The 25,737-nt window shown below is 37.4% G+C and overlaps 2 protein-coding genes across 2 annotated transcripts in view; one reads left to right on the top strand and one right to left on the bottom strand.

Annotated features, from left to right (window-relative positions):
• The window catches only part of Itga4 (integrin, alpha 4 (antigen CD49D, alpha 4 subunit of VLA-4 receptor)), a gene marked incomplete at its 5' end in the record, with an annotated part of 80,760 nt that extends 77,938 nt beyond the window's left edge, over positions 1 to 2,822 (top strand). Inside the window, 2 exon segments of the mRNA XM_013512527.1 lie at positions 97 to 216; positions 714 to 2,822. Coding sequence (XP_013367981.1) covers positions 97 to 216; positions 714 to 809 — 216 coding nt within the window.
• The window catches only part of Cerkl (ceramide kinase-like), a gene marked incomplete at its 5' end in the record, with an annotated part of 107,911 nt that continues 83,334 nt past the window's right edge, over positions 1,161 to 25,737 (bottom strand). Inside the window, 9 exon segments of the mRNA XM_013512521.1 lie at positions 1,161 to 3,174; positions 3,969 to 4,147; positions 9,201 to 9,297; positions 12,102 to 12,207; positions 12,303 to 12,328; positions 12,916 to 12,975; positions 13,055 to 13,232; positions 14,527 to 14,601; positions 22,800 to 22,942. Of these exon segments, the coding sequence (XP_013367975.1) occupies positions 3,093 to 3,174; positions 3,969 to 4,147; positions 9,201 to 9,297; positions 12,102 to 12,207; positions 12,303 to 12,328; positions 12,916 to 12,975; positions 13,055 to 13,232; positions 14,527 to 14,601; positions 22,800 to 22,942 (946 nt within the window).

Here is a 25,737-nt window from a genome sequence, read left to right as displayed (position 1 = left end):
ATAGGGTGGCTACTTCTTATCTTCTAGGGATTTGGGGAGGGTTTGAAAGGAAGTGAGAGTTTCGAAACTGTCTGTTTTGCTTAATTGTTCACACAGGTCCTACTGGAAGGTTTACACCATCAAAAACCCAAGCGCCATTTTACCATAGTGATTATTTCAAGTAGCTTGCTTCTTGGACTTGCTGTACTATTTTTGATTTCATGTGTTATGTGGAAGGTAAGCCCTTAACAATTAGCAAATTTAGTGCTGCAGTTCAGTCTATTCAAAAGACTGTTCTTGATATTCTCAGAGTAAACAGATGGCTCCAGGTTATTAAAGTTTATGGTGTTAAGTGAACAGATAGCATAGACTGCATATTTCTTCTAACCTCAATGCCAAAGTCTTTCTGGAAAACTAGTTTATTTTCAACAAATATTCAAGCTCTAACACCAGATTTAAAAGAAGATCTTTTAAAAAAACATTCACAAAACTGCACAGTATGTTGAATGCCGAGTTTAGGGGGAGGATATGTGCCGTATCACTGATTCAACAACAAAATGCTACTTTAGCCCAGTATGTCCCAAACTAATTTCTACTGACGACACTGCGGAAAGCCTGCCGAAATTTTTGTTTCAAGGGACACTGTTTAAGAAATATTGGCATTGACTGGATATTTGATGTGAATATAGTATATTTTTAACTATACATTAGTTATTATGCAATTCTCTTTATAGGCTGGCTTCTTCAAAAGACAGTACAAATCTATCATACAAGAAGAAAACAGAGATAGTTGGAGTTATGTCAACAGCAAAAGCAACGAGGATGAGTAAAGACTTCTTCCAAAGTCAGAGAGCTGAGAAGACTCAGGTTAGACTAAAAGCATTGTTTACAGGAAAACCAACTTTTCTCCGACTTTTTTGTGTGGATTTCTTTAACTTACAACATGTTATGTGTTCCTGAGGTAAAAGTTCAAGCCATCACTGTTCTTCCAAAGAAAATAACTGCAAAGCTGTACTACTTACCATAGCCAAAGATGAACTTGCAAGTATTAAATGGGTAAAAGAACACTACAGCCTTCGACTTCTTCAAGAAAAATAAACCCTGAAAACTATTTTAAAGTATATTGGAATTAAAGCATACTGGACCAGGACAAATAAGCACTGATTCATTTCACATATGTCTTTGAGCTTGTTTGTAAAATGTTCTTTAAAATCATTTCGTGGAATTTTCTTGAAAGACTTTTATTTGTAATGCATTTTCTTTATTCCAGCAACTGTTTTATTCAATAGACTATGAATAATATAGGCCTGATGTACAAGTTTCATGCTGAATACACTGGTTTGAATTTAACAGGAAGACTTCTGGATAACTACAGAGCTACGTACTTTTTTCTATATATCCATACATTTTTTAAAAAGAATATATACGTCTATATACATATATAGGTATAAATCCAATAGTCTCCTACAATACACATATATCAAGAGTACCTAGGAGTGAATTAAAAGAAAAACACCCTGAATTTTTTTGTTTATAAAAAATTCTTAAGTGTTCTAATTTCTATTCTACAGCAACAGATTATAAATGTTGCCACTTCAACTAATATACATTGATATATTTAAGAAATATGAAAACTAGGCCTCACTAGTGATTTTAAAAAGCTATGCAGAGAATGACTCAGAGGCCAGTATTTCAGACTTACTGGGTACTGTAGAGTAAAATAACATCCTAAATTAAGCAAATAAGTGTTTTAATCAGGCCTACAAATGCATTCTCCATAGAAATGGAGAGACACATTTCACAGACAACTGAAAAATATACATTTGAACTATTAACATAAAAGTGACATCAAAATTTCTAAAAGATGTTTGGATGGGTAGATAAACTTTTTAAGTTAATATTACAGAAGGTTATATTTTAGATAAAACAGCTTCTTGCTGAATTTTAAATAATTTATCTTTAAAGGCATTTTCAAATGCAGTCATTTTGTAGTATTTATTTCATGTAGATCTCTTTGTATGGGTAAGAAAACTGTGGCCAAATTTTTGAACATCTGTTAGAGGAAGTGATCAAATAAGAGAAAAGTCTCTACTGTTACAGAAAATATTGCTTTACGTGAAGTCTCTGCTGCCAGCTGTCTCCTTCCTCGGGTTTCCTGACTTGTGAAAGTTAGCCATTCCTAAGTCTCTGCTCTGTGACCGGTGGCTGGAGAATGACGAATGTACAGAGATTTTGTGAAGGCATCTGAGCAATAAAACTTAAGCACAAAGCCTCTTAACTCAAGAGTATACATGGTAAACTTAGTTTTGCTTGTACATATTTTAAATAATGCATTTGTGCAAAAGATATATTTTTATGCTTTTATTATTAAATATTAGTTCTTTTAGAATATCTAGGCTCATGTGTCAAAATGAAGCACAGATTTAGAAAAGTATTCTTTCAAAGGAAACTAAAATTTAGTACATGCTGAAAGCCAAGTGCCAGACCCGTACCTTTCTAGTACAAGGAGGGCAGAGTTACCCAGTGGGCTAGCTTTCATGCAGTTAGGTACCTGACATGGTTCTAAAGAAAACCTGTTATACACTTTGTGATGAGTTTTAAACCCTATTTTACATCCTTTTTTTAGAAGGTTGTCTATGTATTACAAAGACTTTTGTAAAAAAAGAGTTCTGTTTTTGGTTATATCACTGACTACTTGTATGATTTTGAAATTTAACTCCTTTGGATTAGTTTCCGTTCAGTGTGGTCCTAAGAGAGCTGCTTATACCAGGCTATAGGAAATGTGATATCAGACTGGATGGGCTTAAATCCTGGAAAATAAAAACTCAAATGATTTTGCTTTAGAATTATCTTGGGTAAATATTGATATATCATGATAATAGCTAAGGGCATGAAATGTTTATTTTACTTCCAGTAAACACCTTCTAAAAACTGGAACTTGAATTTTTTTACTTTATATTTTTTAATCTTCATTTTGAGAGCTCTGGCTCCTACCTTTTAGTTGCAACAAAAATATCAACTTTAATTTCTTTCAAAAATGCATTTTCTATTAGAATATCTGTTAAAGCACAACCAAATCCTTCCACATTAAAATGCTTCTTTACATATTTCTTTTATAAACAATTGCATGTTACTTTAGACTCATTCATTTCTTCCATGCTTCCTCCATAAAAACTGATAAGTCCTGGGTGTAATCTGTAAACAATAACATATATAATTTATTATTTCATGTAAACTTCCTTCTGTTATTCTTCACGTACACTTAATGAGCAAGATACATAGTGCCACATCAGACTGATACCCACCAAATATATTCATGGCAGAGCTACAAATGAAGGGGCCTGAAATATCAACAGTAATCATCTCAAAGCCACCTTTACCTCTGTAGAAAGGTCAGTTGTTCCTGTAGAACATGCACACCAAGTGGGTGCCCTGTATACTTTTTCTGCACACTTGGTCATCACGCTATTCAACAATGAGTTTGCATTTGCCTAAACCTGTTTCTACCAGTTGCCCTTGTTAATATGTAAAGTTGTTCATTTGTAAAGTATGTTGAATGCCTTTTGAAGATTTGATAAAAGCAAACTGCTGAACATGAAGTGCTGTGGTATTAGAAACTTGTAAGAAGAAACCAAGACTAACACTCTCCTTCTCCCAGGGCTGCACAATAGCTTAAGATCTTGATCCATTTTTTAAAAATCCAAAATGGAACATGTAGCCACATATGCAGATTGATAATTTGGAATGCTGATGTTGAGACTCATATCCAAACTCAATGACTGCGTTCTACACAAGGGTTGGTAAATAAATGTAAAGTTACCACTTTCTATTCATTGAAAGTTATGTATTTTTCTTTTTATGCTTCTCTGATTAGTCAATTTTCAATTTATCAACTACCTCCACCTTGGACTGTTGAGAGAAGCAGTTTTCACTGGATTACCAGGGTTGTGTCTACTGGTCATCATGAAATAGTGAATAATTAGGCTTACCTAACATGGACCTCTGATGAAACTTCCATTAAGTCACCGTCCACATTCCAAGGGAAAGCAGTATTTCCTGAAGCAGTTTCCTGAGGTCCAGCCTCCTCCTCTAGACTGTATCTGACCGTATTCCTTGGGTATACTTTTACTTCTTCAACATTGTAAGTCTCAATGAATGGAAAATTAAACTAAATAAAAGAAAGGAAAATCATGATGCTTGCTGTATCTCTCCCGGGGAATGTAAATCAAGCAGGTCATTGTGTCTCTCAGGAGTACATGTCATCATGCTTGCTTGCGTGTTTTTGTTATAGCTTTGAAACTATGATCAGGGATCTCTACATTTTCCTGAAGCTTTCCTGGCTTAATTAGTATTTTGTAGGAAAGTCAGTTCATATTAATAACGGTACATAGTGCTATTGTACTGTTTCTAATAAAAGACTGAATCTTCAGAGCTGATCTGTTGATACAGAAGATTTATACAACCCAGGGATTCCTTATTAACTTGTCAATCAGTTTAGCTGATATGAAGCAAACTCTAGTGTACTTTCACATTGGAATTTGGGGGAGAATTGAGATCTAATCCTGTGAAATGTGAAGTATATCTTAAAAGAGAAAGCCAATCAAGTATGATTTTCATGGGTGTTCGCCTGCCTCCTCTTCACTTTAAGAATAATTGCAAGGTAAACCTAATCTTGCAATTTTTCTTGTGTGACTAAGAAAATTGTAAGGAAAAAACACTATGTAGTCTCTGAAATAATTAAGAAAAAATTCTAGTGTAATACTTAAACTATTCTGTATATAGTTTTCCTCCTTTCTTCCACATATAAACAAGTCAGAAGTTTAAAAGTTGATAGAAAACTAATATTTTCCCAACACATTTATTTTACATTACTAGAAGCCAAGGTTCAGCAGATGCCAGTTTATGCTCTCTAATAAACTGACTTACACAGTGGATTGCATGGTGAGGCCTCACTGTTGTGAGGGTAGTAAGGCACAGGGTTCCAAGTGGCTCTCTCGGAAACTGCCTGACAGTCACCGCTCTAGACTTCCTGCTTCAGGTGTAAAGCCTCAGGGACATGCCTCATATGTGCAGAAATTTCTGCGTAATCATTCATTTAAATGAGTCATTAATAATTGGCTGTGGTTTAAATTCTGCTCCCCCACAATAAAAAATAAAAAAAAATACCAAGTCTTAACCTCTGGTACCTGTGAATGTCATTACACTTGGAAGTAGGGTCTTCACAGATATAATCAAGATGAGGTCAAAAGTGTGTGCCCTTCACTGAGTTATGACTGAGAGAAGAGAGGAGAAATGCCATGGGATGCCAGAGTCTAGGATTGCAGTGGTGAAGCTCTAAGCCCAACAGTGCCAAGAATGGATAGCCACCATCAGTAAGTCTGTGGTCTCAAATCAGCAGTTCGCATGTGCACACTTCGCAAAGTGAAGCTCTAGCCATCCATTCAAATTTATTAACTATGAAGCCACAGACATTGTTAAATGGGTCTTCAGGGAGCCAAGAGCTTAGCGTCACGTGTGAGGGTGTGTTTTGGGAAGAGCAGGAAAGAGAAAAAAGCAGTTACAGTCCCATAGAGGGGTGTGTCACGATTACCCAGTCAAGGAGTTCAATGAGGGAAGCAAGAAGGAACGACAGGAGCAACGGGCTTAGGGTGCTTGGAAAGTTTAGCCTCTGAACAGTCACAGAAGAGGAGGAGAGATGGAAAAGAGCTCTGGAGGGAAGAAAGCATCTAGCAAAGAACAGGAGCATGTGTCATGATGTGGCAACCAAAAACACATTCGGCGTAACTGCCACGGGCTGAATTGTGTCCCCTGCTACCCAGGAATGTCTACGTCAAAAGTGCATCACCCGCCTAGCGTCTCAGGACAAAACTACTTGGAGATCATGTTTTTAAAGAGGAGATTAAGTTAAACTTTCATCTGGACAGCGACAGTGGGGCTGCATCCAGTAGGATTAGTGTCCTTAAACAACAGGAAACTTGGATGTACAGAAAGACACCACGGAGGCACTGCCCGGAGAGAAGACTGCATGACACCGGAGGAGGAAGCCAGAGACAAGCTAGAGCACAGCCTCACGAGAAACTGAACCTGCTGCCGCCCTCTTGAATGCCTGGCCTCCAAGCTATGACAACATGTTTGTCTGTTTAAGCCACCAATTCTGCATGTTATGGCAGCAGCCCGAGAAAACTAATACAGTGACCAAAACACAGGCGCTCCTCTGGATGGTCTAGGAGGAAAGGCTGTGACATAACCAGGAGACAGAACACAAAGGGCCCAAATTGCATGCTAAGAGCATTAGATGATTATTCTGAGGACAATGAGAAAGGTACTGGAGAATGAAGAAGAGAAATCAGAGGGCTTTCAGAAAATAAATACTCTAAAAGAAAATACATAATCCAAGGAAGTCATTATACACGAGGAGGGATCAGGGTTTGAATTTGGAGTAGGGAGAAATTTCAACATGAGAACCAACCAAATTAGCCAATCGGTTGGTTGTGGTGATCAAGAGCGAGTGAGAAGAGTCCGCAGTACCACCAGCCTGGTAATAAGTGGTGTCCCTGACCTGCACAGGGAGCCTGGAAGGAGAGAGGATGATAAGTTGCTTCGGGATGTGTTGGGCTGAGGCACAGGTATTTCACAGCCTTCACAGCACACAGGACAGCAGAGTGGCCCTGCAGATCAGAAGGGAAGACAAGACCCTAGGAAAGGTGCAGCGCTCAGAGATCAGAGTTTGAACACCAGGGGCAGAGGTCACCCCAGAGAGAGTGTCCTGGGAGGAGAGGCAGGCGGCCTACACATCCCTGTGGAAGCATTAACAGGGAAGGCTGGAAGTTGATTACAAACACAGTCCAAGCCAAGGAAAGACCTGGGGACAGACAGCGGTGGGGCAGCAATAGGACAGAGAGGAAAAGACTCCGAAGAGTAACTTTACTCTCTCTAATCACAGGGAAGAGAAGGAAAGAGGAGTGTGTTTCCCATCTGCTCTGTTTAACCTGGCATCACAGTTCAGAGAAGATGCATTCTCAGGCTAAAGAGCTGTGCTTTCTTCCCTGAATCCTAGCAGTGCTTCTGAGTCACTGTATTGCAGACAATATAATCCCGCATTTGCTGGTCTTTATAATCTTACATAACTATATAAATTTACATTTTTGAAAATGTCATAATGAAGGAGAGTACATATCAGCTCTGTTCATTTGATAATTTTAACAGATGTATCAAATTAATGTTTAAGATCAGTCACCTTGAAAGAAATCTATGTATTCATGGTATATACCATTATGTAAGAGAGCTTAGAATTTTTTTGCAAAAAATTATAAAGCAATTACATGAACTTTAATTTTTTGAAGTAGCTAAGTTCTTTAGCATTAAGCCTAATGAAACTTACATACAAATATTCAGGAAATAATTTCTTGTTTGTTTGGTTTGTATGAGACAAGGTCTCACTTTCTAGCCTAAGCTGGGCTTTGAGCTTTCATTCTACTGCCTCAGCTCCCCAAATCTTGGGGTCATAAGCATGTGCCACTATTCCTAGCTTACAGGCAATAATTTTCTTTATTAAAAGCAGCTAAGTGTGATGGTTCATGCCTGTGATCCAAGTACACTAGTGGCTGAGGCAGGAGGATTGCCACGTTTGAGTCCAACCTAGGTAAATAAGCAAACTTAGTAACTTAGCAAGAATTTGCCTCAAAGTAATGTTTTTATAAAAAAGGGCTGAAGATGTAGCTCAGTGCAAAAAAGCATAATAGTAATGACAGGACACATTATAAAAATAGGTCAAATAAATTGAGAATAACACGGTCTCCTTTTGAAAAAAATTTCCTACATAGGCTTTCATTATGTTCTGTTCGCTTCTAAAAACACCTTTTGTTTTTACTCTTAAGCATCGTTTTTGAAATCAGAAAATATTTTCATTGAAAAAGTCTACACAAATTGCCAATTGCCTTAGAAATGTACCTCATGATGGAATTCCAGAAGAGAATTTCTCTAAACAGTTTGTGTAATACATTCATCCCTTAAATAAATATACAGTCTCTCATAGAAATATTAATAGGTTAATACTCATTTGACTTTTCATAGAAATCATAAAAAGAGACTGGGAAAAATCTATATACCAAGGCTGTGATTATCAAAAGGAGCACGGAAATTGGAGTGGTTTTATATTGTGCTTTTGTCTCTTTTTTGACTTAATGACCAGGCACTGCTTTTGGATTAAGAAAAAGCTAGTTTTGCAATTTAAAAATATAATGAAATCTGAAAAGGCACATATTCCTTTGAAAAAAGTCAATAAATTTACATATTTTCCCAAACACATATAAAATCATTGTTCAAGTTCACAACCTATAGCGCATTTATTTGCCTACTTGGCCTTTGTAGAGATTTATATTTAAAGAAAGTGTAATTATATCTAGTTTTTTGCAACTTAACCTCTTAAATAGTCCAGTTGGACTATGTGTTGATCAATATGGTAGGCAGAAGAGAACTCAAACCTGAAGGGTGCCTTAGTCTGAACTCCTAACGCAAAAGTAGGAGTCTCGTAGTGGCTAAGAATATAAGCGGGAATCAGCGGCTCATCGTTGTCTGGACTTACTATTTTCCACCCATGTCCTAGCGCCATTTTATACCTTTAAGAATGTGTGAGATCATTGGATTTTATAATCACACCTGTGCACTTCAACACTAATATCTGAGCCAGAATATCTGCCAAAGGAAATGCCTTGTCACTGTTTTTCTTTAAAGCTAATCACTTAAGTGAAAATATACAGCCATATTCAATACCATTTTCAATAGAATAATTTAAGGGTGTTTTTAAAACAATGGTGTAATCAATGAATATAGGCAGATATGTAAGTAAAGTGTCAGATCATAACTATAGTGTCTGACCCCATAAATGCAAGGAAGCTAAAATCTCAGATTTTACTGCTTTTCATTTTGAACAACAGCCTGAGCATGTAATTATATCTTTGACTTCCTTCAAACTGCAGCATAAAACTACACTATCTATTTTAATTTGTGCAAGCAAATGTACGACCCCTATCTCAACAAAGGCCAATTTACATTAATACTGGTGGATGCTTTCCAAAATCTACATGAAGCAGATTGAAAAAAAGATCAACATATTCAGAAAAAATAAAGCTCTTATGAGGCAAGACAGGTCAACTCTTACAGCATCCTCCTCCCCATGATTAACAGCTTTGCAAATAAGTAGCAAAAATCATGTACTATACCTGATTCTTCACGCTGGCATATCTTTTCAGGTGTTTTATAAATTCTGGCCGAGAAGTGTTTCGTACAATTATAAGAGCCATACTTCCATTATTTAATCTGAAATTATACGTTTGTATTTTATATTAAGTTTTTATTTATTTATTTACTTATTTTTGTCTTTTTTGAGACAGGGTCTCACTGTGCAGTTCAGCTGGCCTTGATCTCACTTTGTAGCCCACGCTGGTCTCAAACTCGCAACAATCCTCCTACCTCAACCTCCTGAGTGCTGGCATTACAGGCTTATGCGCCACCATGCCTGGCTACATTAAGTTTTTAAAGAGACTACATCAGAAATCACTCCACATTATTTCTTATAACAAGCATACTGCTTACTAGAAGTATCAGGCAAGACAGATAAATCATCACCACACTGAATATACCTAAAATTCTTCAGTCATATCTTGCTGTATTGCTATTTAAATGATGTAGCCTTTCAAATTAGTTTTACCGAACCATGGGCTTCCTTCTTAGCAAACTCTTACGTCAGAGCTCTTTAAAAAATGAGCTATCATGCCTCCTACTCATACATCAAGACCTAATTTAAATTCCACTGTAATTAAGAATCTAAACATGAAATTACATGTGGCTTTTAAAGTTGTATTATGAAATAGTTCTCGTGTACAAATGGTATAACATAAAGCTCACCATTTTCTAATATCCAAAGTGTGATTTAAATATTTATTTATGGGCAGAAGGTCTAAGTGAGATAGGAAATGGAATAAATCACAGTGGCCCTGGGTGGATGGAACGGTGTGAGCAACTGCCGCCACACATGTTCAGTGAAACAACTGAGCGTTTTAATCTGGCATAGCTGTTCCATCCAATACAAGAGACTGGGAACTCAGAGGTGTGATTTACTGCCAACACGGCCACTTGCAAACGCATCAGCTTCGGAAAGCAGTCTGCAGAAATCCATGCAAATGACTTCAAGCTTGATTTCAGTGCAAATGTGAAGTTATCCCAAGAATAATGAAAACAGAGAAGAAAGAGCTTCATCAGTCTTATGGAAGCTCAGGTTAGCACTGAAGGTGCGTTGGAGATCATCTCATCACACATTTTGTGTAGAAGGGAAAGACATGTAAGTGATTTGCTCAGAGGCACACAGAGAAAAACAAGATGATCACTAGCAACAGACCTCTTAACTGCCAAGGTCCAGTTTTCCTCCTATCCATCAGGCCTTCTCTTCCCCATGGGAAATAAACAGCACCAAGATAGTCAGGGTAGTGTTATTGCATGTCCTTTATTTTTAAAATCACGTAGCTTTCTAAGCATGCAAGGTATTATCAAAGTCTGTTTTGTATTATTTACTTGCAGTTGAAATGTGCTCTATGAGCCTGGTACTGGTCCAAATGTTTCACATATATTAACACGTTTAATCTTAGAGTATTTATAGTATAAGGTGAGCAGTTCATTTAAGCCCTTTGCACTTGTTATTTTGAAGTAAACTTCATTGTTTAAAAAAAAAAGCTGGAGGTGTGCCGTCTGGTCTGATTACTGTAAATTCTTCGAAGCTACGTCTATGAAAACCTCTGGTCAACTGAGGCCCATTCTAAAGGCCTCCACAAAAATGGCGTAGTTTGACTGTAATCCACAGAAGAAATCTCTAAGCAATCGTCTTTCTCTGAAAAATCCATCAATACTGATGAAACCCAGAGAGCAGTGCAGTCCCAGGAAGGCTGACCGTGGTGGAGCATCTCTGAAGGAGGAATAAATCCACTGTTCCTAGAAGAACAGGATCCCCATGAAGGTTCTGAATTGGGCCTAGAACACTGCCCTAAGCCCTGCAGGACAGAGCTGCTGGGTCAGCCAGCCACGGCTTCAGGTTTAGTGGAGGAACCTGCATTAGCCAAGAACACAGCTAGCAATGATTTCTGAGGCTATGTGGGAGAACAACCGGTTCAGCTTTTAAATCACAAGAACTTCAAAATACTCCTCCCAATTTTCAATTTTGGATGTAATTAAGGAGGGCCTGGCCATCTGGGTTTTTACTTATCAAAGTTGTTAGTGTCTCTCTTTTTCATCTCTAACTTTAGCTATTGCCTAGTTTATCGTCTTTACATCAAGTGCCAAAGAAGAAATTTAAAAAGCAATCTCTTTTTCTAGCTGTTAATCATTGTGGTTAAATATTTTGCAGCGAAATTGAAACTGATCAATAAAAAGTTATAAACTGCTACAGTACGTAAGTCATTCTTTCATCCCACTTCCAGGGAAATCTAAAGTTGACTGTATTTCACACCTTTCATGATTCTTCCTTCTTGGTTGACAGGATTGGATTTCAAGAGGAATATTTTCAGACAGTTGCTTAAAAAGATGGACAGTTGCTTAAAAAGAATGCGCAAGAGAAGGAATGTCTGTACTTTGTGGATGAGACATATGAAGTGCCTCATAATTTATTTACTTAAAAAATGGGCAGTAGATTCCTGTGCACCACAATTCACATTAATTAGAACTGAAGTGTTTCCTTTAAAAGTACTGAACAGATACATATATGTGCTATCTTTTTTCACACTAAAGGTATTTGTGCTTGCATTAAAATTGTAAAACATAGACATTCACAATATCAGAATCTAATATCCTCAAGAACTAGTAAATAAACAAATAAAGCAACCAAAGGCGACAAAAACTTGCAAAATCATCTCAACAAAACCCGAGGAATATTATTTTAGCCTTAATCATATTAAAAGGCAGGTAATGATTTTTCCTTAATCTGATGCTGACACATCCTTTGGAAACTCTAATAATTACACAAAGAAAGACTATCTCTTAGTTTCTAGCTAGCCAAGAGTTAGCTGGTTATTATTAAAAAAGAAACCTTAGTTTCTGTAAAAAGAGTTACTGATGATTCAGTAAAAGGCTCTTACCTGGTATTAGGTGCCAAGCCTCTGGGTGCCACTGCACACAGGCAAGGAATTGCCATGATGCTGACATTCAGGAACTGACCTTGGACTGTCTGCCATTGCTCATTACCTAAAGGTCAGGGGGAAAACTGGTTACTTCAGCTCACCTCAGCAAAAGGCCAGCACTGCCCGGCTCGGGTCTCCAGGAGACACTTTGGGACTCACCAGAGTTTGGAGATTCCTGTACCACCCTGCAGGTAAGAAAACAGAGACAACAATATGTCACATAGGCAAACAGCACCTATTAGATATGAGAAAGTTAACATGTCACTGAAAATACGAAATATTTTCTTTGATTGATTAGATAGTAAATAAAAATAAGTGAACATTTGTTACCAACATCATTATAATCTACATTCATTAAAAGGCAGAAAAGTATTATAAGGAACAATGATTTTCAAATTTAACAATGAGAGCCCTTCCTTGGTGTGGCTTTGATGAATGCTTGTATTCGATAATAGACTAAAATTTTCAATGAGGGTTCAGACTGTGCGCTGTGTTTGTTTTTTGCCTCCTGCTTGTATCCAAAGTACCCGGCATGGAGTAGGCAAACAGCTGTTGAATGAATATACCAATGGAGGCACAAAGGTTGCTTCTGGAAACAGAAGCTAAATTACATGCCTACTAGAACCTGCAGGAGTCCATGATTTTACATTCTTCATTAGTATAGAAGAAAATAGCCAAAGATCAAAAGCCTTATAAATTACTTACACCAAAATGTTTCATGCTTAAATGAAAGACAAAGAAGATACTTATATTACATTCAGCTTTTACTTACCTTTCTCCTTCATCCTGGGAGCTGGTAAGTGGTAAAAATGATATTTCACAGTCCTCAGGCCTAAAATAAAAAGAAACGTGTTATTAATGGTCATGAACCCCGTGGTACAAAACTTTTGGTACAGGAAAAATACACTTACTTAAGTGTTGCCAGTGTCTTAATCACAGCGAAGTCTCTCCGTTTGCTGGGGGACATCCACCGGTAATTTTCTGCCAAAGCCAGAGTTCTTCCACCAAAGCCAAACATGGCTGAGAACCCAAAGCGAAGAAGCTCGCCAGTGGTGCTAAAGGTGCAGACGTCAACGGGCTGTATGTGTCCTTAAATATCAGGTGGAATGCTAGTTAGCGAGTGGAGGGGGGCTACTCCTGAAAACATCAACCGTCAAAGAGCATATTTACACAGAAGAAAATCTCAAGGTGCTGTACACTGCAATGAATATCCTTGCATGCGCGCTCCCCTCTGCCCCGCTTCATCTCTCTTTGCCTATAACTACTCTAAATGTCATTTGTGACTCTTTTGGATACCAGGTAAAGAAACCAAACGCAGTAAATTCTGCAGCTTGTTACAGTTTCACATAAAACGCAGTTCGGGAAGTGAAGCGAGATGCGCTAAGTGAACTTAGATTTAACAGCAGTTTTGTATTGCATCTATCAACTGGAATAACCAAGGGTTTACAGATGTGCATGGGTTGAAATATTTTTCTTGTATGCTTTTTTCTTTGAATAATGTAATCCTAGTCCTAGATTTTTGGTATAAGCAACAGTGTAGATTATAAACTCAAATATCATGCATAGATTTTCTTGTTCTGATTATAAAACTATGATTGTGAATATCATTATGATGTAATTTTCTATCAAAATAGAGTGTGTTATGGCTTGTATGTAGATGCCCCCTCAAAGCCTCATGTGGTCATAGATGGGGCTTTTTGGCTGGATCTAGGGTGTGTGAGGCTGGGATTAAGCCTGGGTGGTACTAAATTAGTCCACTGATTGCTTTAGCACAGTTCTGGTTGTGGATAATAGAAAAGCCCATCCTGGGTGTGGACAGCACCACCCAACAGGCTTGTAGCCTGAATGGGATAAAGTGGAAGGAAGGCTTGCTTTGCTGCTGCTGTTTGCTGCCTTCTGCCTGCTCTGCCATAGAGTATTTCTTCTAAGCCATGCCACCCTGCCTTGGCGGAAGCCAACTATGGACTGAAATGTCTATAAGCTGTGAGCTAAAATAAACCTTTCTTCCTATAACTTTGGGTGTTGGGTATTTTATCTCAGCAACAATAAAGACAGTACAACTTCTTTAAATGCCCTTTACAAACCAAATATTCTAAAAAGATAGGCAATCCGAAGAGAGAATCTTTGTCTGACTTTAAATTTTAGTCAAACATTTTTCAGCTTTGAAGGACAAAGGATGTATCATTCCTTAGATAAATCTAAAGGAAATAAAATAGTGGTTCTTTTTTGTGTGTATGTGTGGGTACTGGGAATCAGACTCAGGACCTCCCACTTTCCAGGCAGGCACTGTGCCACTGAGCTACATCCTTGGCCCCCAAGTGGTGGTTCTTATATAAAATAAGACTGCAGTATCCCACATCAACTTCTTTAGATGAATTCTTACCCATTATAATGTGCAAAGTTGCAGTTACCACGTGAGCGATTCCATGAAGAGAATGTGCCAGTACATTAGTAGATCCTGCCAAAGCAATGTTAAAGCATGCACTATCAGTGTAGCATAAGTTCTAAACTGACATTTGCTCTTATTTTATGTAAATGACTACTATGTAATGTTCAGAAGAAAATGTAATGAAGTTTATAATATCAGAAAATTTTATGACAACACTGGAAGTATAACTCCATTCACAGCAGAGATGTACATAAACTATTTACAGAATTATTCACCTTTTAAATGACTTAGGTATTAGTAAGTTGTTTATATTATCTACTTCAAGAATGGCTATTTTCTACCTTCTAAATGCTGGCTATATCAATGCCTAGCCCATCAAACTAGTGGAAGACTTTCAGCTCCCATATCAAAATAATCACGAACAACAGAAGGATGGTTCTGAAAAGGAGAGACAGATGCATAAATGATAAGAAAAATGCAAGTAATAACTAATACAAAAATAGGCTATCACTATAAATTGCAACAGGCATTCTCAAAATGCATCTAGTGAAACTTAGAGACAAGTTCTAACATGTATGACACTCCTTTCTCTTATCTGACCAAAAAATGTTTTCTTAAGTGAGGACCTATTTTATAATATTTTCCATGGTCTGAAAATTTATATTTGACACATTATAATATCTGCTTTTCATAAGCACTGGGATAATTTAAGACCCACATAAATTTTACTCGCTGAGGAACTGCTCCCAAAGCTAAGCCTCTAGAATTTTTATGTGGCACTAAAATCTGCCATCTTCCAATGGAGAAAATACAAGCTAGCCCCTTGCATTTCCAGGAAACTTAAAAAGAGCTTAAAATTATTAAGAAGAGAGTAAAGATGGAGGATTAAAAAAAATCAACATACAAAAAGTAGTAGTGTTTCTATACTCTTACAATAAGCTACCTGGAAAATCAAGAAAACAATTCTATTTGCAAAGAATGAAATGCTTAGGAATAAATTTAACCAAAAAAATGAAATAGCTGTACACTGAACACTCTAAAACGTGAATGAAATTGAAGATGACACAAATAAATGGGAAGATTATTTCATACTCATGAATTGGAATAATTGATATCAGTAAAATGTCCATATAAATTCCATACAACACCTATCAAAATTCAAATGGATCTTTCATCCAAATAGAAAAACCAATTTTAAAATGCTTCAGGGCCACAAAAGTCTTCCAGTAGCAGAAATCATCTTGAGCAGGAAGAACAAAGCTGGAAGCATCATGCTACCTGAATTGAAAATACACCACAAAGCGATAGTAATTAAAACAGCACAGTGCTCATTAAGCAAGAGGGTGGCCACAGGGACAGAATGCAAATTCCAGTAATAATAAGCTTAAGTATTTATGGTTTTTCCACAAAAGTGCCAGGAAAACACAATAGGAAAAAGATAGTAACTTCCATGGAACTAGAGTTTGGATATACACATGCAGAAGAATGCAAGTAGACATCATCTCACAACATGTACAAAAATCACCTCACAATAGATTAACGAGTCAAATGTAAAACTTAAAACTATTGGAAGAAAACACAGGAGAAAATTTCCATGTAATATTCTGAGCATTGATTGTATATGATCCCCAAAACATAAGCAAAAGGCAAAAATAGGGACCTAGCAGTATATAAAAGTAAAGCTCTTCTGCACAGAGTGAGAGACAATGCACAGAATGGGAGATAATATTTGCAAACCCCATAGCTGATAAGGGCTTAAGACGCAAAATATAATCAAACTGCATGATAAAGATATAATATGAGGAATTTTTTTAGGCAATTCTGTCATTGTGCAAACATCACAGAGTGTATCCATACAAACTAGATGCTATGGTCCACTACACATCTAGGTTCCTGAGCTATAAAGCTGCCCAACATGTTAGTATACTGAGTACTGTAGGAAACTGTGACATAGTAGTATGTATCTAGACATATCTAAACACAGAAAAAATACAATAAAAAGATAATAAAATGGCACATCCGTGAGGGTACTTACCTACCATGAACAGGACCAAAAGATGTTCTAGGTAAGTCAGAGTGACTGTGAAAACCAAGGTGGTAACTACACCCCTCCTGAAGACTTTATAAATACGTATGTGCTCTCATGCTATAATAAATTTATCATTGAACAACTTTTTTAAACCAAGTTATCTTACTGTAACTTTTTACTTTAGAAACTTAAAAAAACTTTTTAAAAACGTTTTGACTTTTCTGGAATAATCCACAGCTCAAAACAAAAACATATTGCACAGCTGTACAAAAATATTTTCTTTATTCTATGAGCTGTTTTCTATGCTTAAATTCTTAATTTTTTTATTTTTTAATCTTGTTTGTTAAACGTACACACACATGCACACATGCGCGCGTGCGCACCTAGCACACACACACACACACACACACACACACACACACCCCAGCCAGCCTAGGCTACATGGGGTGAGGACCATCAATATCACTGTCTTCCTCCACATCTCATCCTACCGAAAGGCCTTCCTAGGCGCTGCCCGCTCCTGTGACAACAGTGCCTTCCTCTGGTGTCTCTCCTGAAGCACCTGCTGGGGCTCTTCCTTGTTTTTAGTTTTTATATTTATTAGCACATGGCTGCAGTGCGTAAAGATTACACTTGCTGTGGGGAGGTGGTGTGTGTGCATAACACATTTTAATTCTTTTTATGCCCTCTTCTTCTCCCGTCCCTTGCCCCTCCCTCCATTTCTTGGTCCCCTTCCCATGTGCAGATCAACTGCCCTGTTTGTTTATACTTTGTGTTTCTCATATAAGAGAAACCATGCAATATTTAAGCTTGTGCATTTGATGTATTTCACATAACTGGGCTCTTCTCAAGCAGATGTCCCTCTTCAGAGATAAGCCCAAAGTGCTTTGCTTGGTTTCTTTTTTTCATCACAGATTTGCTCATAAGCAGATAATACACCATGAAAGTTCCTCTCAATTAGTGAAAACCTTTCTGTTTTGTTTCCATGTTTTCAAACTTTTTAAGAAGCTTACTGAGATTTGCAGAAGCTTCTACTAATGCTCTCACTGCGGATGTTCTTGCTTTTTCCTCTGCAGCTTCCTTGTCTTCTGCCTCTTTTTCAACTATACCATCATTATAGGATAGGAATATTTCAGCTCCACTATAATCTTATGACATCGCTGAGGTATATGAGGGCTGCCACTCACCAAAATGTGATTATTCAGTGGGCCTAGTACACAGAAGGAACTGGAACAACTCACAATAATAACCTGTTTTTAAGATATGCAGATTTTCTGAATAGCCATTTCTCCAAAGAGGAGTTTCAAATGGACAAGCGTTACATGAAAACAATATTCAATATCACAAATCAGAGGAATGCAATAGGAAACCACAGTGAGATATGGCCTCAGCCTTTCAGAATAGCTGTTATCTTTAAAAAGCCCACATGGCCAGAACGTGGATAGACTGAAACCCTATTCACCACTGGTAGGAAAGGAAAATGGTGCAACTGATATAGAAAATAATGGCTATGGATGTTCCTCAAATAACTGAAAATAGATGTACTCTGTGATCCACCCATCTTACTACTGGGGATTAAATTTCCAAAAACTAAAATCAGTTTGTTAAAGAGCTATCTGCACCTCCATGCTCACTGTAGCACTTTTCACAGCAGCCAGGGTAAACACTCATCCCACGTAACCATGCACAGATGAATAAGAAATGTGGTATACAGACACAATGGAATACTATTCGACCTTTAAAAAAGGAAATCCTGCGATTTGTGACAGCATGGATGAGCCCAGAGGACATAATTTCCGGTGAAATAAGTCAGGAAGAGAGACACCTACTGCATGGCCTCACATACGTAGAATCTAAAAGAGTTGAACATATGGAGGCAGAGAGGAGCGGCTTACAGTACTGAGGGCTGGGAGGGGAAGCTTGCACATATGTTGGTCAAAGGTTGCCGTATCTGAGTTATAAAGAGTAAGTTCCAGAGCTTTGCTGTACAACATGGTGACTACAGCTACATACTTGAACATTGCTGAGAGTAGATTTTAACTATTTTCACAAAAAATATGTGAGACAGTGCCTACATTAATTAGCTCAACTTGTCCACTCTACAATGGATACTTAATTCAAAACATCATACTGTACATGTCCAATTCATATAATTTATGGCAGTTTAAAAATAAATGAGGAGAAGGTGTTTAAAAGAGTAATTAATGGAAATGAAATGATTAATTTAAAAAAAGACTGGCTCCCATACCCTCCCCAGATATACTGAGTAGGCTTCAGTGTTGAAGGTCTCCTGGTGCGTGGTCTCTTACTCTGCACTGTCAACATTACCTGAGAGCCTTTTTAAAAAGGTGGATTCCTGGGTTCCACTTCTGGCTCTTGGAATCAGAATGTGCATATGTGAGTTGAGGAGGGCCCACGTGTGTTTTAGCAAATTCTCAGGGTGATCTGGACACACCCTGTGGATTGAGAACAAGTAGTCTAGAAAGCCCTTCCTTACCAAAGCCCTTCCAGTGACCTCTTGGTCCTTTACAACTTGCCCTTTGGCCATCTAACTTCAAATTCATCTTGAATAAGTAAGTAGTAAAAAAAAAGAGGAAAGAAATCAATCCATTTTCTTCCCAATCAGATTTATGCTAAAGATTTTGGAGGAGGCCACATAATTAGAGTGAGATATATAGGATTATCGATGGATTACAGTTCTCCATGAAATGCATTTCCTCTATTACCATGGTTAATTAGGAATAGACCATAAAAGCATCCCTCTAGAAAAGCTATTAGAAAACATAATGTAATGTTGTCATGTGCAATAGAGAATGACATACAGTATATCCAGAAAATGAAGACTGTTCATTCCCTGAGATTTGGAAGTATACTCCAGCACAAATCCTCTTAAATCGCTAGAGGGGGATTTTATTTTATATTCTCTTAAGCTTTGCAACTTCTTCTTAATTCTGAAGAATTTAGCAGGAGTAGTAGGCATGAACAGAAGTTAGAAATTATAGTCATCTTCTCCTCATTAACCTTAATCTATGAACATGGGTTTTTATGCACGGAAGAAGAAGAAAAAGGAAAAGTTTGTGAGAAATTGCAAGTAAAATTGTAAAATTATGTAACATTCTGTTTCTGCTTGGATATCTGAAAGACAGGTCACATTTTATTTCAGGAAATTGGACTCTGCTGGAAAAGATGACTACATGCCAAAAACACACGCTGCTCAAATAACGACAGTGTAATTTTAACATTCTCACAAAAGCTATAAATGTTCTACCTCAAGGTAAACATTTTAATTAGCCTGAAAAGTTATTTTTCTTAACACTACCAGCAACTTTGCCTACCACCTCCTCTCCAGACAGGCTAAAAGATGCCAAATAGAAGGAGTAAGGTCAGAAGGACCAGTTCGTGTAAAACATGACCGATGAAATACCAGGCAGAAACTAGCCTATAGAAGCCAAAAAAAAAAAAAAAAAGAAAGAAAGAAAGAAAGAAAGAAAAGAAAAGAAAAGAAAAAAGAGAAAAAATTGTCCTTGGAAGTGCAAGCACTTCTGCAGAACAATTAACTTAATTAACCAGACACCATGAATATTCATAAGGCTGTTAATGTCTCCCACATCCAAACAGATAAATGTGATGTAATGACTTCCTAGTCAAGCATATCTAAAATTCTCATGAAAACGGCACCAACACTTTGGTTCCTTGCCTGAAATATCATAGAAATTAACAGTCCCTTGGCAATATTTTATTCTCCTCAAATTAATTGGAAAGCATGGATTTATTTATGCAAACGCTATAGGAATATATGGTTCACAGCCATCAGTATGTGGATGGAGCCTTGTTTTACAACAACTGGATTGCTTTTTTATTTTTATGTCCTCTCAGCCTTTTTCCTGTTTACCCCCTTCCCACTTTTAATAGGAATCTTTCTGTATAGTTCCTTACCACCCGTTCCCATAGCAACAAACACCATTCCTAATGGCCAGCAGTTCAAATGCAGGCTTCCCCACATCTGATCCATTTGAGTCTGTCCATAATTCAGTGGCTTAGTGTGTTGGCTCAGTGGAATAATTTACTCAACACTCTCCCTCTGGGTGTCTCTCTCCAGGAGGCAAATGGTTTCAAAGGCAGACTGTCTCCTCATGTTCAGCTCGGAAACTTCCTGCCTAGCTCTTGTTCCTACTCTCCATCAAAAGCCATGATTGGGCATAACGTCTTCATATTAAATACAGCCCACATAGGACTTTCTCCTCCTATTAGGTAAAATTAGGAAGTGGAACTCCTATCTACAGACCAGAGTTTTGACAGCATTCTGTATCTTTTAAACAGAAAGCATTACAGTGGCATTTCAAAAAATACCCACTGTATTCAAGGGATAGTGTCAAAAATCAGAAATATGCTTTAAAATATAAAAAAAAGAACTATTTCTTTATAAAATCAGAGTTACATATTTCAAACATGAGCATAAACTACCAGTTTTGGTAGCCAACTACCCACTTGATGTCAAATTTCTACTTTTTTGGGCACCCCTCTTCACCTCTCAGTTAACAAACAAGATCAGGAATTTAAGTGCTAATGAAGAGAAAAAATGACCTGAGTGTAGTACATCCATTCTGTATGGAGGGAAATGCTGGAAATGTTCCACCAAGTCGAATCAGAACTACTAAAATCACATGCAAAGGTCCAAAAACTAAAAGGGCCTGACAAGATGCCCCCAAATACATCTTTCTTCTTCGAGTTGAGGTTATTTTGTTATCTTCTGCATAGAAACAATTATAGATCTTTCTATGTATGCCTTGCAATTATCAGTATATATCCTACTATCTCTTTCTTTTTAAGTTCTTACATTTACAAAAGGCTTTATACTCTAAGAACACATTTGGATGTCTTATATTCTTTGTCAGTTTAACAGCAAAATTAAATATAATGAAGTCCACACTAAATGTATATGTTTATCAAATAGACTGAATTTTCTTTCAACCATGTCCATTAATTTTTATTTTCATGTGAGAAATCTTTTCCACTTTTGTTTTAGCAATAATGTGTGACATTTTAAACATAAAAATAATTTCCTAAATTATTATTTACTTAAGTAAAGGGCGAGCAGATTATATAAACAAACTTGAAAAATGGTTCTCTCCTTTTCTGAACAGCAGTCTTGCTGTAACCATTCTGTATCTTGTTGCAAACTGAGTCCCCCTAGAACAACTCCCTCAGGTTGCTCCCTTAATAGGAAACACCCCCTTGTTCCACTGCTTCTCAAATATAATTCAGCCCCTTCCTGTGGCCCGCAGGAACATCCACAGTCTGGCCTATCTGACACCATCATCTCCCACCCAATGGCTTCCTTCTGTTCCTCAAACACACTTAGGATTTTCCCTTTGCCTTTATTATTTTTGCAGCTTAGAAGGTAACTCACTTTCATCTTTCCTGGCCTAACCCTACTGATTTTAGGCCTGATTCTCGTGTTATTTATTCTAGAGTCTTTTTAAAATTCATTCATGTAATCCATTCTATTGTGTACTTTCATGTTCAGCTTGGAAACTTCCTATCTCTTATTCCTATTCTCCATCAAAAGCCCTGAGGAGGCCTAACATCCTCATATTGAATACAATCCACATATGCCTCTCTCCTGTTAGATGGGATCCGTAAGCTGGAACTCTTAGCTAGTGGCCCTGTATACTCACTGGATCGTGGTCTCCTTCAGGAACCAGAAATGCAGCAGTGGATATAAAGGTAATAAGCCTGTTCCTGAAGGAGGTCATCCTCTAAGGCCCAGGTCCTCTCTCCAGTCAGAAGGAATCTCCTGGTATTCTTAATGTTATCTGTTTCTGCTTCAATTATGTGACTTCCACATTTTCCCTCATATGAAATAAGAACAGCTTGACCAGAGTGGCCTTGTTTTGCAACTTTCTGTCTGGTACCATGTGACCTATATACTTTTTGATGAAAGATAGGATAATAATCTATAGGTTGTTTAAATTATGTATTTAAACACTTTGTCTATACCAATTTAGCACTACAACAAATTTGTAACAAAGTGAATATTATGGGTTATCCTTACATTACAGATCATAACATTGCTTGTTCAGAGTCTTGCATTTGCTTGTAAAGGGGCCCGAAGTCAAGTTTGGATCTTCCAGACCCAAAGTGCATACATTTAACTTGGGTCATGCTGTCGAGGCTAGCAAGCAAGAAAGGGAAGGGTGGAGGAGGGTCAGCTAAACACATGTGTGGGCACCCTTGCCTGCTGGTATTAAGCCGAGGGGTAGCTGTGCTCTGACTGGAGCGAAGACCTGGTCTGTTTCCATCCCGGCATTCTCCTGGGCTCGGAGAAGTAAACCATGGGCTACTTCGCTAGCAGATCCATCTCCACCAACACAGACAACACTAGAGAGAAGAAATCAAGTGAAAGAAGATAAGATTTCAAAAGAATTCTTAATTATTCACAAAATCTAGATTTTGAATTAGTAAATTTTTATGTGCAGGATTACTCATATACAACTTCAAATATTTTAGTATGTGTCAGTAGTTAAGAAGACATAACCACTGTACAGAGAGAAATGTTACCTCTATAAAAGCAACACCTAGGTAATACCCACAGATGAAATATCTTAAACAAATTGAGACATTAAAGCAATTGAGTATGAATTCATATTTAACCTGTATTTGCCTGTTAACATCCCAAAGCATATCATTCTCACTGTGTTTGTTAATAATACTGCCATCTGCAATTTATTAACACACAAAAGTAATAAAATTCACTAATTCTCAATAAAATTCTGAAAAGACAGCAATAAAAATCAAGTAAAATAGGAGGTTGCCACATAGGGAACTGCTAATCATCATTAGTACATGGACGGAGTCATTGCAAACATGACCTGGTTTTCTTCTCTGTGACATTACTGCTGCATGCCACTTCTCAATTTAGCATCAGTCCCCTTTGATCACACACCATTTTTCTAGTATTTTTGAGACCTACTGGTCAATAGTATTTGGAGGAGAGGGATCCATAAAAATGGTACCTAAAATTTACAAAACTTTCTCATAATCATTTGCATCTGAAAGCTGCAAAATAATCCTTACTATCAATCTGTCATCAATTTATCCAAAAGGAAGAGGATTTTGTGTGATAGCAAGTAGGTGTTGCAACGCAAGGTCTACAAAGGCCCAGCAGGAATATAACAGCGTGCTTAGTCTGAAGGCGTATGGCTTCTCAGCTACAGCCCACTCATACCATGTGGGAAGCCTAGAAAAGTAGATCTGATTTTTCTAGAAAAACCAGATTGGATTTTAGGGTGAATCTCCTAATTTAGAAATACTAGCACCCAGCATTCATTATACCTTTAAAAACCATGCGTCAAACCAAACTGCCTATGGTCTCTCACCAGCGAGGGCTAGTTGTTTCCTAACAAGTTTATGGTGGAGCAGAGGCTGAACACCTCTTTTCCATCAGTGCCTTCCAACTTCCTCTAAGGCTTCCTGCCCTTCCACCTCACTGAGGTTAGGACCTTTGTTTCTCCGCATAGCCGAGACAATCCATGTCCACTCTGGTTAGAAGAGAGATCCAGGTCATGTTTGGGTTAGGGGACTTATTACTTGTATCTGACCTGATTCCAGGGGTTCACCATGTGCTGACTGATTTAGAGAAACAAGACAGCGTCTAATGAGGACAAATTACATGTCATACACCATGTTTGATTTGAACGTTGTCTGTGTAACTTCAAAAGTCTCCAGGAGATTTCCAAAAATTCTATGAACTTATTTATAAATGCTCATCTATACTTCTGTACAAGCTGACATTTGTGTCTGATCAAAAGGGCCATGTAAAGGCATCCAAAATGCATCTTGTTTAGAGCAAAGAACTTTACTCTTAGGTATATCGGATGGCAGCACTTGACTCTTGGATTCTGCATGCAGTTATAGCATCCTGCATGTGTTAGCACATCACTAGAGTTAGTAGACATGTTCTATGCACAATCTCTGCTGCAAAACCTTTGAAATCTTGTTAAATCTTTTGAAACCAATACAAAGGACATAACAAGATAGTAACATTCAGTGAATGTTACTATGCTTTCAGGCACTGTCCTCCCCACATTCCTCGTAATCTAACCCAATGAAAATAGCCTTATGAGGGGCCTGAGGATTTAGCTCAGTGGCACAGCACCTGCCTGGCAAGCACAAGGTCATGAGTTTGATTCCTGGTACCGGAGGAAAGAAAAAAAAAGAAAATAGTTTTATGAGAATTTTACTTTAAATACCAGTTTGAAAACCAGCATAACCAACATGAAATTGAATGCAGTAGGACAAATACATTTATGTCAACAACTAGATAGATCATTAAGATTATGCCCAGAGATAGTTAACCTAAGAACTATACTTAATATTAAACATCACAAGAGGTTAGGCACTGCAAGAATGGCAAAAACTGAAACAAACAAATTGAGCTGTTCTGAGTTAATTTAGCCAAACTTGAGATTTATTCTAAAATTTTTTCTACATCGTGCTGTCTCCCTAGTGTAAAAAAGTGAAAGAGTAAATAAGGCCCAAAAGGTACAACAGATATTGTGAAAGGGAAAGAAACTGTTCAAAAGGAAAGAAGAACTGGGATGGGGAAAGGAGAAAAGATAAATAAATAAATAAACAAACAAACACAAGCTAGCTAAGATAACTATACTACTAATTTCTATTAGTTTATTGAAAGGAACAGTTAATGCTTATATTGTTTGATTAGTTTTGCATGCCTGTATCTGGTAATCTGAGCAACTACTTTAAAGATGATAATACGCAATATAGTAACTATTATTAATTTCCTATCATCTTGTTTTGAAATTCTGCATCATTTTTATTGTTTTTTTCTCTTTAAAATAAAAAAGATTTATTCTAAAACATAAACCTTAGAATAACTAGTCTTTTGCATGTGGTAAATAATTACAATTTTCAGAAAAAGTAAGCTCCTTCTTGCTGTGGCCCCAAGCAGAATGATTTTGCTAGAAAAGCAAAACTGGAGCCAGGTATTTCATTTCCTTTTCTAAAAGCAAGAAAAATAAGTGGCTGTTTGTTTATTTGTCTGCTAGCCAGTACACTCTTTGAAATGTTGACTATGTTTTTGGCTTTTTCATGCAGTGTTTTTCTCTTTCAGAAAGGAGATTTTGGGGCTGGGGATTTAGCTCAGCGGCAAAAGC

The sequence above is a fragment of the Chinchilla lanigera genome, unplaced genomic scaffold (assembly GCF_000276665.1).
Source record: "Chinchilla lanigera isolate Chin_1 unplaced genomic scaffold, ChiLan1.0 scaffold00002, whole genome shotgun sequence".
Taxonomy (NCBI): domain Eukaryota; kingdom Metazoa; phylum Chordata; class Mammalia; order Rodentia; family Chinchillidae; genus Chinchilla; species Chinchilla lanigera.
Note: the sequence above shows the minus strand (reverse complement) of the source record. Positions and strands in the feature narration are given on the sequence as shown.